The 14339-nt window shown below is 40.7% G+C and overlaps 1 protein-coding gene and 1 long non-coding RNA gene across 6 annotated transcripts in view; one reads left to right on the forward strand and one right to left on the reverse strand.

The window, feature by feature from the left end:
- UGGT2 (UDP-glucose glycoprotein glucosyltransferase 2) overlaps window positions 1-1242 on the reverse strand; it is a 184115-nt gene extending 182873 nt beyond the window's left edge. The window contains exon 1 of one of the 2 annotated variants that reach the window (XM_049099391.1): window positions 990-1242. In XM_049099391.1, the coding sequence (XP_048955348.1) occupies window positions 990-1141 (152 nt within the window). In that variant the 5' untranslated portion in view covers window positions 1142-1242. The remainder of the gene's footprint in view (window positions 1-989) is intronic. The other variant, XM_025441332.3, reaches the window with a different exon arrangement.
- On the forward strand, window positions 1233-13072 carry LOC112656133 (uncharacterized). 4 transcript variants are annotated; one of them, XR_004808368.2, is made up of 4 exons: window positions 1233-1371; window positions 5228-5276; window positions 10271-10364; window positions 12568-13072. It is a non-coding gene; the product is annotated as an uncharacterized LOC112656133 (long non-coding RNA). The 4 variants fall into 4 exon arrangements; XR_004808369.2 differs by having other exon boundaries at window positions 1267-1367; XR_007404988.1 differs by lacking the exon at window positions 5228-5276 and having other exon boundaries at window positions 1269-1371; window positions 10257-10364.
- Window positions 13073-14339: the final 1267 nt, after the last annotated feature.

A 14339-nucleotide genomic window follows, 5' to 3' on the forward strand; every position in this document is an offset into this window, starting at 1 on the left:
CGTGCTGTTAATTATAACTCAAAAAAATAGGTTTAATATCTTAAAAACGCAATGTAGTGTCAGGTGATGGACTCTCTTTCTAAAGGTCCATAAGAGGTTTCTTCGGCGAACTGACAAAAAAGCAGCTGGCATTAAAAGTTCCTGCTAGGGACGCCTGGGTGGCTCAGGGTTGAAGGCCTGCCTTCCGCCCAGGGCGTGATCCCGGAGTCCCAAGATCGAGTCCCGCATCGGGCTCCCTGCATGGAGCCTGCTTCTCTCCCTCTGCCTGTGTGTGCCTGCCCCTTTCTCTCTGTGTCTCTCGTGAATAAATAAATAAAATCTTTAATAAATAAATAATAAATGCTCGTGCTAACTAAAGGGAGGAATATTTTTATTTTTTTATTTTTTATTTTTTTTTTAAAGTGAGGAATATTCAAATGTGGTTTAACTTCTAGAATGCCATGAGCAAAATTCACGAGATAAAAGTTGTGTTTCTGCAAAGTGATAGGAACTCATTTCGGTGGACTCGGGAGGAAATACCTGGCGGGAAGCTGCCTTCTCCACAGGAAGCTCAAGAGCCCATGAAGGAAGAAGGTGTGACCACGAAGCCAGGTGGTTCCAACACCGTCTCCTAAAAAGAACTGCCTACATCAATGGAAGTTGCCTGCGCTGAAGGTCGCGCCCCAGCTCCCATTCTTCCTTTTCTCTTTCGTAAGTGCTCCTGAGATCCAAACGAGTTAAAGGCCGCGACGTTTGGGGAGCCGTGGGCGAGGCAAGGAACCGCATGGGAGCGCCGCGCACCGGGCCTCACGCGAGCAGGCGACGCCGCGACGCCGAGCCCGAGCCGGAGCCCCAGCCCCAGCCCGAGCCCGAGCCCGAGCCCCAGCACGAGGGCGCTGCCGCCGGCCCACGGCGAGCCCGGTCTGAGGCGCCGCGGAGACCGCCCACAGCCCCTCACAGCGCCGACCCGCCCCCGCGCTGGGCTCGGCCACGGGGCCGCCCGCACCCACCTGGCCTCCAGCAGCAGCGGGGTCGCCGGCCACTTCGCGGCCAAGTGGGCCGTCACCGCCTTGGACGCGGAGGCCGTCCGGGCGCCGAGCAACGAGCAGCACAGCACGGTGGAGCCCAGGAGCAGCCGCACCACGTCCGCGGCCCTGGCCATGGCGCGGACAGGGAAGCGCGAGCCCCTCGGACCGGCGCTCGCAGCTCGCAGCCCGCAGCCCGCAGCCGCCACGGGACAGTCGGCTCCTCCCGCCGCGCGGCCGCCCACTTCCGGTGGGGGGAGCTCGAGTCCGTTACTCCGAGCCCGAGCCTGGCGGGCAGCGAGCGCATGCGCGTCCCGCTCCCGCGCGGTCGGCGGAGCCCCGGGGGCTGGAGCCTGGAGCCACGTAGGTGCGGGCGGTGCCGGGGCTCCCGGGGCGGGGGAGGGGAGGGTCGGCGATCCGGCTTCCTGCTGCGGGGCAGACGCGGGCTCCCCGAGACCCACCTGCGACTGCGGCCCACTACGGCTGGGTGGAGGTGCCAAGGCTTGGAAGAGAAGGCATGAGCCGGCGTGGATTTTATCCACGTTTACACCGGCAGAAAGCAGGGCCCGTCAAGGTTCAATCGTCTGCCTTACGAGCTTCTACATTTTAATAGAGTCACCATCTGGTAGGGCTTTTAGAAAGCCCGATGTCCAGTAGTATTTAACCCACCTCGCTCCCAGGTGCGGTGATTCAGGTTCAGAAACCATCACCTTAGGGTGACATCGCATGGAGGGCGGGGTGTTGCGTTTCAAACTAGGGTTTCTGATTCAGTAGATCTGGTGGGAGGAGGGGGGAGGGCGTCCAAGAATTTGCATTTCACGCCCATCAAGTTCCCAGGTGGCATTAATAGTGCTGGCTGGGAGCTCCGCTTTTAGCTTTTGTACTCAAAAGTGGTCCCACAGGGCTGCAGCAGCAGCAGCATCACCTATGAGCTTAACAGAAATGCAGAATCTCGGGGCACCTAGGTGGCTCCGGTCGAGCGCCTGCCTTTGGTTCAGGTGGTGATGCCCGGGTCCTGGGACTCTCTGTGTATCTCATGAATAAATAAAATCTTGAAAGAGAGGAAGGAAGGAAAGGAAGGAAAGGAAGGAAGGAAGGAAGAGAAAAAAAGAAGGAAAGGAAAGAAAATTAAAAAAAAAAAAGAAAAATGCAGAATCTCGGGCCCCACTCCAGACCTACCAAATCCGAATACCCCGGTTAACGGGAACCCCAGGTGGTACTGTGCGCGTTAAAGTTTAAGAGGAGCTGGTTTAGAGGGTTACAGGTGAAAAATGCATAGGAAAGTGATAATTGCTTATGTCATTATCAGCCAGAATCACACAGCTTTGATTGAATCATGATTTAAACCAAGGACTGTCTGACCCCCAAGCTCATGCATTTACTACTTCAGGCTCAAAGACAAAACCTTGCAACAGAATTAAGTAGTTTTCCAGTACCTATGATTCATCAAATCAAAACATTCAGTTTTATTTAACTGGGTGGAGGTGGAGCCTCGAGTTTCTGGCTCCCAGTCAGGAATAATTCTTTTTCTATTCAGAAGGCTGTTAATTTATTATAAATATTAAAATATATGGTAAAGAGAAGCCGTAGCGGAGAAAAATAGTTGAGAAGGAGGCACTGATCCATTCCTTTTTTCCAGTTACTCCCCCGCCTTATGAGGAATCCGAATCTCTTGAAGCTGCTGAAACGTGATCAGTTTTTCATTTCCCTTCATTTGCTTAGTATATATCTTTCCTTAGAAGACCTTGCTCTGGAAATTCTACTCAGGTGTCCCCTCTAAATTTAGCCTTCATTTCCTGATTTTTTCCTACTTGATATGATCTATCCCTCCTTTAGAGTCCCATAAGCTCTTTATTTTGACTGTCATTTATCATGTGTAATACTCACTTTAGAATTTGAATACAGTACCTACTTATTTCTCCTCTTAGAGATGGTGTTTTCCCCCAGGACTCATGTCTTATTTTTAGCATCTGTTGCAATACCTAGCACAATACATGTTATTGGGGCCCAATAAATATTGAACAGTCCTTGTTTTTTGTTTTTTTTTTTTGATAAATAGGCAGAAAGCTAAAGCAAATGAGTAAGGAGTTTCAATGCTATCCACAGAACATAACGGAAATATATTATGAATCTTCCACAACTATTTGCTTTAATTAACTCCTCATGTCCACTTATTTTTGGGCTGAAATTTTGACTGAAATTGTAGGATGAAGGAAATAAGATATTTACAGTGAATGTCTTCAGTGAAAGCATATCTGGTGGTTACAAATTTTTAAGAAATGACTTGTATGAAGAGTCACATAAACTACACTATTAAAGGACACTACTAAAACATATATTTATATGCATTCCAGCATATTTGAGTTCACAGTAGGGAGGAACACTATATTTCTCTTTTAAAGAATGAAATTAATCCAGGGCCATTTATTTACATAATCATTATACATTTTAGCTTACATAGTATTTTCTTAGAAATTTAAGTGAGTTTGATGTATTCCTTAGGCTGACTATCCCTGGGCTTCTTTACTCTTCTGCAGAACAAAAGAATAGGACTAGGTGATATGTAAGCTTTAGAGGAGATCTTTAAGAGAACTGCTTGTTGACCTCAGAGCTAGACCAGGACGATGATACTCCCATACTCTCTCTTCTGTCCTTGGAATGTCCGTGGAATGTAAGTTCTGCCCACTGTTCCCACATCAGAAGCCACTTCAAGGAAACAGCCTTAGAGAGTAATATTATTGAGACCATCTGCTCTGTATAGAAGGCTAAACTCTGTTAAAGCCTCGGTATAAACTCTTGAGATTCTGTGAGTGCACAGATCTACATGTCTTGCGGTTGCCCCAGTAAGCCGTGTAAGTAAGTTCCTTTGCTTATTAAAACTGCCAACTACCAATGTGGAGTGGTCTGCTTCTTCAGTTTCTCCTTGCCCTCTGTGTATGGCAGCCAGTTTCAAATTTCACTCAGGGAACTCTCAAGGTTGTGAGCCAACGTTGAAGTGTCTGCTATATGTCATTTCTATTTACAGGTAGAAATATTAAAATGCAAAAAATGAATAACTTAGTGAAGGTCACTCAAGTTAGTGGAGCAGCAAAGCATTCTAACATTCATAATCAATAACCCTTTGGCACAGATTGGCTATGAAGTGAATGTAGTTCAGGGAAACAATTGTACTTTAATATTTTTTAGCAAAATGTTATTCAAAGTTATTCACATCAGGGTAATATGAATGAAAATTGATGATGATAGCAGTTTTCATTGTATGTGGAAGAAGTGATTAATGAGTGGTTCATAATAAGAATATTGAGCTTAATAAAATAAATCATCTTGAATTTTTTTAGGTAGGTACAGCTACTATATTTAATGAAAATAGTGGTGCTATGTGAGGATAAAGTTACTAGCAAATTATTGTGTAATATAATAAAATTTTAATTTTCTCTACCTAAAGAAGTCTGAAAGCTGAAATGGCTTTAAAAAAATATTACCCTGTAGATCTTCCAGAATTCCCTTACTGTAACAAAGACGCTTTTCTCATTTTTAAGAGATTTTTAAATTTAATTTTATTTATTTATTAAAGATTTTATTTATTTATTCATGAAAGAGAGAGAGAGGGGGGCAGAGACATAGGCAGAATGAGAAGCAGGCTCCATGCAGGGAGCCCGATGTGGGACTCGATTCCAGGACTCCAGGATTACTCCCTGAGCTGAAGGCAGATGCTCAACCACTGAGCCATCCAGGTGTCCCTAAAAAAGATTTATTTATTTTAGAGAGAGTGTGCGAGTCAGGGGAGAAGTAGAGGGAGAGGAAGAGAAGCAGACTCCCCACTGAGCATGGAGCCTGATGCAAGGCTCGATCTCAGAATCCTGAGAGCATGACCCTGAGATCAAGCCACTCAAGTGCCCCACCCTTTTCTCATTTTTTTTTTTTTTTTAGATATGAGAACTTATTTTTTTTTAAGATTTTATTTATTTATTCATGAGAAATACAGAGAGGCAGAGACACAAGCAGAGGGAGAAGCAGGCTCCATGCAGGGAGCCTGATGTGGGACTCGATCCTGGGGCTCCAGGATCACGGTCTGGGCCAAAGGCAGGCGCTAAACTGCTGAGCACCCAGGGATCCCCTCTCATTTTTTATTTCAATGTCTTAAGTACAGGACAACATTCTACTCTTCATTTCAGTTGGAAAGAATTTATACTTATTTAATTTGTTATATTTCTACTCCCTAGGCAAGATTATAATAAAATAATAACCAAATGAGTCACTGGTTAGTTTCTGGTAAGTGTTAGTAAATTTGATTTTTATGCTTTGCATATTTTATTTAACATATTACAAATGCCTCACAAATGTCTAAGTCCAGGTATGTCTGAGGAAATTGTTTCACTGTAGTTTATTTACTACAATGACTTTCAAATACAAATTAAGTATATGAAGTATATAATCTTTTAAATTAATCAATTGAGATGATACAAGAACTTGACATCTATTTAACATCATCCTTTTATATTTACATACATGGTCAATATCTTATAATCATGCATTTAAAGTTTTTTAAGTCATTCTTCTATTGCTTCTATCATTTTGTTTTGTTTCTTCAACAAAAGATATAGAATTGAAACATGTTGGTGGCAGACAAACACATGTCCTGCTTTTACATTTTCTAGTAGAGGTTAGTATAGTTGCGTGCACAAAGTCATCAATTCAAAATAAACAATATATCATCTATGTGAAGTGACTATCATATGTTGAGAAAAAACACTGAGGTGAATAAAATGGTCTCTGAAGGGTTTATGATGTAGTGAAATGTAACATATACCAATAAATTATTACACAGAAAAATTAATAAAATTCTATGGAAGTCAGAAAAAGATACTTTTTTTTAAGACTTTATTTATTAATGAGCAACACACAGAGAGAGAGGGAGAGAGAGAGAGGCAGAGACACAGGCAGAGAGAGAAGCAGGCTCCATGCAGGGAGCCTGATGTGGGCCTCAGTCCCTGGACTCCAGGATCACACCCTGGGCTGAAGGTGGGGCTAAACCACTGAGCGACCCGGGCCACCTGAAGATACTTTTTTAAAAGATGTTATTTATTTGAGAGAGAGACAGAGAGCATGTACACCTGAGCAGAGGGAGAGAATCCTCAAGCAGACTCTCATATGAGTGTGGCACTCTGGAGGTTCAGTGCCTGATACAGGGCTCAATCACAGGACCCTGTGATCATGACCTGAGCCCAAATCAAGAGCTGGACATTTAACCAACTGAGCCCCTCAGACACCCCCAAAAGAAGATACTTTTAAGAAAACTTGAACAAACAAAAAGCTCTAGTAAATTTTCTCATTCAAATTATTTCATGAATTTAAACCTAGAACTTTGAGAAGCTGCACAAATTCTTTCAATCCCTAGGGAAGCATCTGAACCTACATCATAATTATCAACAACAAAAATAAGCATTTGTAGAGCAGCTGCTTTACATTTATGTCATGAAATATGGTCTCAAACCTTAAGTGACTTTGTCATTTGGTTAGGAGGGTAGTACAGTACATAAAAAGTACGTTTTAATGAGAACTTTTATGTAAGAAGATCTAAAGGCCTGGCACGTTACAATAAACATGACTGAATTAAAGAAGGAGGCAGTCTCAAGAAAAGCCTCACAGAATAGGTGGTATGATTACACTCTGAAGAAAGTATGGATGACAGGTCTGCCATTGTAGCATGAATGCAGCCACAGACAATATGTAAACAAGTGGATGTGGATGTGTTCCAAAAAATGTTATTTATGGACATATGAAAATTTCCTATTTTCATATATGAAATATTTTGCTTTTTTTAGAATTTAAAAATGTAGTGGCATCTCACTGTCTCAGAGGAACATGTAGCTCTCAATCTTGGGATCATAAGTTCGAGCCCCACATTGGGTGTAGAGATTACTTAAGTAGATAAAACTTTAAAAAATAAAATTTAAAAATGTAAAACCATTCCTAACTCACAAGCTATACATATTTGGCCCACGGGCCCTAGAAGGCCAACCTTTGCTCTGGTGAAAGTTTTGCAGGAAATCTATACAGGAAAGAATTATTTATAGAATGATTACTTGTGATAACAAAAAACTGGATATAGCTGAAATGTCCACTGAAATACAATGACAAGATAAATTGTGTCTTATTCATTCAATGGAATGCTAAACAGCAGTGACAATAAATGAGTCACAGCTATGTAGATAAACATAGATGAACCTCAAAAACACAGGACCAGTGAAAAAGCGAGTCAAAAGAATACATACACTAAGATGCTATCAATCCAAGGTTCAAAGACAGATGGACTTAACAATACAACCTTTAGGGATACACTCAAACTCTAATGAAAGCAAGAGAATAACTAACACAAAATTCAGTATATTGATTATTTCTGAGTGAGAAAAAGAAGATGAGATCAAAGATGGGTCTTCAAAGATATTAATAGTCTACCCCTTAATGAAGGTGGCAGGTACATGATTTTACTAGTGTGTAACATAGTTCATAATCTTTACAAAGTGGAATAAAAGGCCACAAAACAAATTATGTCAATGTCTTAAAAAATGATGCTTCTCCATTGCCTACAGAATTAAATTGAAATTTCTTAGGTATATCCTTCTTGACACACTTTTAGATTATAAATATTTAATAGCATACTGGCCATGGCTTCTTCTTTTCATGGAAGAGCCTCCACTGGTGACTCATAGTGAGTCCTGCTATGGTGTTTAGAAATCTTCTATCCAAGGGGGGCCTGGGCAGCTCAGTCAGCTAAACATCTGCCATTGGCTCAGGTTATGATCTCAGGGTCTTGGGATCAAGCCCTGTGTCAGGTTCCCTGCTCAGTGTGGAGTCTGCTTATCCCTCTCCCTCTGCCCTTAGCCTCTCTTGTGTTCTCTCTCTCTCTCTTAAATAAATAAAATCTTTTTTAAAAATAGAAATCTTCTCTCCTAGAATATGTCAGTATTTAGAGAATCTTTCTATAAATATTTTATTTTCCCTATGTTTACAAACTTTTTTGTTTAATACTCAGACCCCACTATACCCATACATCTTTGTCCTCAATCTCATTACCATGTTCCTTATTTTTAAAATTATTTTTCATTTCCTGAGTTTACCACACCCACTTGTGTACCCTTTTATGGGGATATTGTACCTTTTAGCTAGAATTTACTTTCATTCTTTTTTGTCTGGTCAGACAGCAAAGCCCGTATCTCTTCTATTATGCTAGGATGTAGAGATAATGTCTTAGTCACCAGGGTCCTCTATTCCTTGCATGGCATTTAGCTTATGGTAAGTGCTTTTAAGTGTACAGTTCAGTAGTGTTAAGTACATTCACGTTGTTGTACAACCAACCTCCAGGGCTTTTTCATCGTGCAAAACTGAAACTCTATACCCATTTAACAACAACTCCTCATTTCCTCCCCCTTGCAGCCCCTGGCAACCCGCACTCCACTCTCTGTCTTTGGGAATGTGGGTGCTCTAGATACCTCACATAAGTGGAACCATAGAATATTTGTCTTTTTGTGACTGATGTAGTATACTGTCCTCAAGATTCATGCATGCTACAGCATGTGTCAGGATTTCCTTCCTTTTAGTGGCTGAATAATATTGTATTTTATGTATACACCACACTTTGTTTATTGTTTCCTCTGTTGGTGGACACTTGTGTTTTTTCCATCTTTTGGCTATTACAAATTGTGCTGCTGTGAACAAAGTATCTCCTTATGTCCCTGCTGTCAATTCTTTTGGATTATAATCAGAAGTGGAATTACTGGATCATATGGAAATCCTACTAAAATTTGTTTGAGTTATTGCCATATTGTTTTCCATAGTGGCTGCACCATTTTACATTCCCACCAAGAGCGCACAAAAATGTCTTTTTTTTTAATGAGTCATCTTAATAGGGGTGAGGTGATATAGCACTGTGGTCTTGATTTTTATGTCCCTAAGTGGTCAAAGTATTTTGAAAAACAAGTTTTGAAACTACTTTCAGACCTAATTTACAGGCTATTTAAGTAAGTAATTTCCATAGTTGTGTAAGTACAAGACACTCTTCTTCATTGCTGTTCTTCTGCCAATGCTTCACTCAGATTCTCTCTCAAGGTATAACTAGAGAGATTTAGTAATTCAAAGGGATAATGTGCCTTAGCATTTATTATAGCACGATTTACATAGCCAAATTATAGAAACAACCCAAGTGTCCATCAATAGATAAGATGTGGAGGATTTATCTATCTATCTATCTATACATATAAATATCTATGTATATAGAAGATATATATATATAATATGTATTATATATAATGTAATATTATTCAGCTGTAAAAAAGAATAAAATCCGGCCATTTGCAACAACAACATGGATGGAGCTAGAGAGTATTATGCTAAGCAAAATAAGTCACAGAAAGACACATACCATATGATTTCATTCATATGTGGAATTTAAGAAACAAAACAAAGGAGTAAAAGGGGGGAAAAGGAAGAGACACACACAAACCAAAAAAGACTATTAACTATAGAGAACACACTGATGGTCACCAGATGGGATGTGGGTGGATGGGTGGGGATGGGTGACATAGCTCTTGGGGATTTCAGAGTACACTTATCATGTAAGTAATGCATAGAATTGTTGAATCACTATATCCTACATCTGAAACTAATATAACATGTTATGTTAACTGTACCAGAATTAAAATTAAAAAAAACTTTTAAAAAAATTAAAGAAAAAAAGAGATTGAGTTAGGCTGACATGGTCAACACCCCTCTAAAGAGTAGTCTAAACTAGTGATTGATTGTATTTTTTTCTCGTGAAACTGTATAGAGGCAGCCTGAAGCTGCTTATGACAGCTCAAAGGTGCCCAATCTTTTGTGCCTGTTTGTTTTGCTATCTTTCATGTGTGGATTGTAACCTCACCATTACAGATGGCTCCTATAGCCCTAGTAATCATTTCTATCTTCCTGGCAGAGGACGATGATAAGAGAAAGGACAATAGGCAAATCCTGGGCACCTGTTGAATGGGCTCCCTTTAATAAACTTTCCTAGAAGCCTATCCTCTGACTTCATTAAGGAGTTCTTTGCCACCTAGCACCCCTGTGGGTCTGGGAAATGTAATTTTATAGCAGGCACATTTTCCCTATCTCTCCCAACAAAAATCAGGCTTCTGTTGCTGAGGAATCAGGGAGTGGTGTGTATTGTGTAGACAACTGGTTGTGTTTGCTACACCCATGTAACCTCTCTGCTTTCAGTGTTTCATTTTGAGGCAAAGAGTTAGCCTGGGAACTAGAAGGAATGACATTCCAGAAGCCAGAGGAAAATTTGTAAGGCAACATCAGGACAAGGACTATATGCCATAAGTAAGTATCTTGTAGCCTACTATCAGTACCATAATGTAGTTTAATTGGTTGAAGAATCACTTGAAAGTCAAATTGCAGCACGTTAAGAAGTGCTTTTATTTCAAAAATACTGTAATTCAAAAGTAGCAAAATATAAAAATTTAGTGTTGATTGTTGTCTTGAATCTGTTATATTTGCAGCTGCAAGTGCTAAAAATCACTTTGCCTAAAATTAGTTGTATCAAGTATCATGAGCCAAGAAAATTTACGTCATTTGTATAATTTTGGTTTAAAAAGCCTCCTGATCCAGCCACTGATATTAATATAATCAAATAACAATTTGTTTCATTTCAAAAGCCAAAACTTGATTATTCTTGCCTTGCTAAAGGAAAGCCGGAGAAATCCACTCTTCCCATTTACCTTTTCTTCTGCTTCTGAGTGGATATTTCGGCTCCAGAATTAGAAAAGGGGAATTTTGGAGAAGAAAGATGCACAGAGGCAGTCAAAGTAGCGCATCAAATAGGGAACTTATTTCTTGTGTATGCTGTGTCAGATGGAGCTCCTGAGAGGGGGCAGAGAGATGAAAGGGAGGGGAGATTTTACAACGTTAGCAGATGTGGAAGGTCTTTTTATTTATTTTCCTCTTTGTGTACATTCCACTTTGGGGCTCTGTCTCTTTTTGTTTCCTCCTCCGTCTTCTCCTTTCCCCTCCCACTGTTAATCTGATATCATTCTTTTTTTTTAAGATTTTATTTATTTATTCACGAGAGACACAGAGAGGCAGAGACACAGACAGAGGGAGAAGCAGGCTCCATGCAGGGAGCCCAATGTGGGACTCGATCCCATTACCCCGGGATCACAACCTGAGCCAAAGGCAGACGCTCAACCACTGAGCCACCCAGGTGCCCCCGATATCATTCATTTTTAATTTAGTGCAAATGCCTCTCCGAACCTAAGCTAGAGTTGCTAGAGTACTATTTGCAGGAGCGGTTCTATCTGTTCAAAGGTCATTCACTATTTCCAGTTACACTTGAAGAAAAAGGGACATGGACATGACCCAGGGGAGCACAGGTTATTCAGCTTAACGAGGTCCCTGTTTTTATCCATCCTTGGCTTCTATACTCTTTTCCCTGAAATTCAGACTTCTCTTCTCACATCAACCCCTTTAGTTCAGTGATCCTGCTGCCTTCTTCCAACTGAGTAACAACTTACTAGACTAGCCCTTTGGTCTCATGTCCCAGAGAGTTTTTATTTTGAATCATTTGGTATCCAGAACATCTGGGGATGCACCTTCTAAAGACAAGTGGGATGCACATGAATGTACTTCTCAGAAGCATTATAGTGGGGCTAGGCAGTAGGTTAAAACAGATCAGAGAGTTACATAATGCTTGGGTGGACCGCCTCAGTCATGTGCCACAAAGTTACCTGGCATCTGGTTACTGGGGAGCTGGATTCAAGACTAAGGCATTTTAGTGCATTATGTTAACATATGTGACTATAATAATGAAGATTAATCTGCAGTGTTGGCACTTCGTGGGTACCCAAAAAACAACAACAGAGAGAGGATAAGAACTCTAAGAACAAGGACTTTGGTGAACATCTCACTGTTTTTTACTTCATTGTATTACATCACAAGAAATAAACGTAAAACTACATTAAATAAAATAATGTATATAAACAATGCCTCATATATGCCTAGTACCTGGTAGACACTGACCGTGCCAATCTATTATTAATTCTATTACTGTGCATACTGCACAGTATGAATGCATATTGCATTCATTCTATTATAATGCATTATATCATTTTATCATTACTAGGTGCTTTATGAGATTATCTTTGTTTCTTCTTTTCTGTTCATACATTTCCTAAACTGGCAGGAATATTTGTGTGGCTTTTTATTAAATGCTGTTGGAAATTATAAGTCACATCTTCACCCCAAATCTGTGTCCCAAGTCTCTGTAACTTAAAATGTCAGAATGATTTCTGCCACGGACTCAGAAGGTATCTTTCTGCCTACCAGTTTCTCTGCTGTTTTGTCTGGATTTATAGTTAAGCATTTGGCTTTCATTTTTATCTCTAATTCAGCCAGGCTGGAAGAGTTGAATAGTAATACCAGCTGGCATAGAGTTGAGCCTGTATCAGCATATTGATGTCCTTGCATCAGCATATTGATGATAGTGACACCAAAATGTCTCTCTGTCTCACAAAACTGTCTCACACAGGCATTAAACAAGTGTGGTGACAAAAAGGAGCTGTCAGGATTCATCCCCTAAAGTGGATGAAGGGTTGCCCATTGGAAGAGGGAATGTTTACGGTGAGACGGCGCATCATCATCATGACATGAAACAGAGCAGTGGATCCCAACTACCATAGTGCATATAAGACCGAGTATGTGACATTCTACCAGTCATTGAAGATCAACTGTTAGTACCTGAACACTTTGGTTCTGACTGTGATTAAAAACAAAACTCACCATGATGAAGACATTGAGAAAACACTAAGGTGGGGCACGTGGGTGGCTCAGTCGGTTGAGCATCTGCCTTCAGCTCAAGTCATGATCTCAGGGTCCTGGGATTCAGCCCCACATCCAGCTCCCTGCTCAGCAAAGTCTGCTTCTCCCTCTGCCTCTTCCCTGCTTGGGCTCTTGCGCGCTCTCTCTCTCTCTCTCTATCAAATAAATAAATAAAATTTAAAAAAAAAGAAACAAAAGCTGTTGCTCAATCCTAATATGATGATGACTGGCTTATTAATTGTTATTATTTAGTTAACTTTTTAATTGAAGAAAAACATAGATACAGAAAAGTGTCCACATTCTTATATGGCTCAATGAATTTTCATATGTTCATTGTATGAATGTAACCTCCACCCAGATCAAACAGTGGTACATACTGGCAGTACTTCTCCTGCCTCTTAGTAGTCATTACAGCCTCCTCCCCAAAGCTACCACTAGCCTGAATTCTAATACAATGAATTAATTTTATTTAATTTTGAACCATACTTCTATGCTACTTTTGAGAGTCGTTTAAAGTGAGGGAGTGTATTACCACAAATGTGATAGATTATTCTACACCAACATGAAGAATAAACATGAGCCACAAAAGACCTCATAAGAAATGATTAAAATAGGGGATCCCTGGGTGGCTCAGCGGTTTAGCGCCTGCCTTTGGCCCAGAGCATGGTCCTGGAGTCCCGGTATCGAGTTCTGTGTCGGGCTCCCGGCATGGAGCCTGCTTCTCCCTCCTCCTGTGTCTCTGCCTCTCTCTCTCTCTCTCTCTCTCTCTCTCTATGTCTATCATAAATAAAGAAATAAATCTTAAAAAAATGATTAAAATAGTTCATATAAGAGAGAATGAGTTAGTAGAGTAGGGCTGGAAAAGAAGAAATACACATGCACACATAGAGTATGAGGGGTCCAGACTGACGATACAATTTTCTAGCTTTAAGAACTGGACGAATGTGGTTCTATTTACTGAGAAGATGGAGATGGTTTTAGGGGAAAATAAGTAAGTTTGGTATTGGGCATACTGAGTTTGAGGTACTATATGGCAAGGAGATGGTAGCACTCAAAATATTAGGAAGTCAATGCAAAATATCTGTTGGTAGAATGTATGAGGGAAAGACACATTAAAGAAATAAAGGTGTAGGGCACCTAGCTGGCTTCCAACTGAAAGAGCATGCTACTCTTGATCTTGGGGTCATGAGTTCGAGTCCCACATTTGGTGTAGAGATTACTTAAGTAAATAATTGTGTGTGTGTGTGTGTGTGTGTGTGTAAACTTTTTATAAAAGAAACAGAGGTGTGATGATGATCCCCAGGACTCTGGCTTGGGCAAGTACGTGAACATGATGGAAATTCACTGAACTAGGAGAACTCATGAGTATTAGTGAGTTTGAAGTACTTGCAAGGAATCTGGATATAGTAAGACAATTGGGTACATGGTTGTGAGCTCAAAACATGGATTTTTTTTTTAAGAAGAAGATTAAAATAAAATATT

This window comes from Canis lupus, chromosome 22 (assembly GCF_003254725.2).
Source record: "Canis lupus dingo isolate Sandy chromosome 22, ASM325472v2, whole genome shotgun sequence".
NCBI lineage: Eukaryota > Metazoa > Chordata > Mammalia > Carnivora > Canidae > Canis > Canis lupus.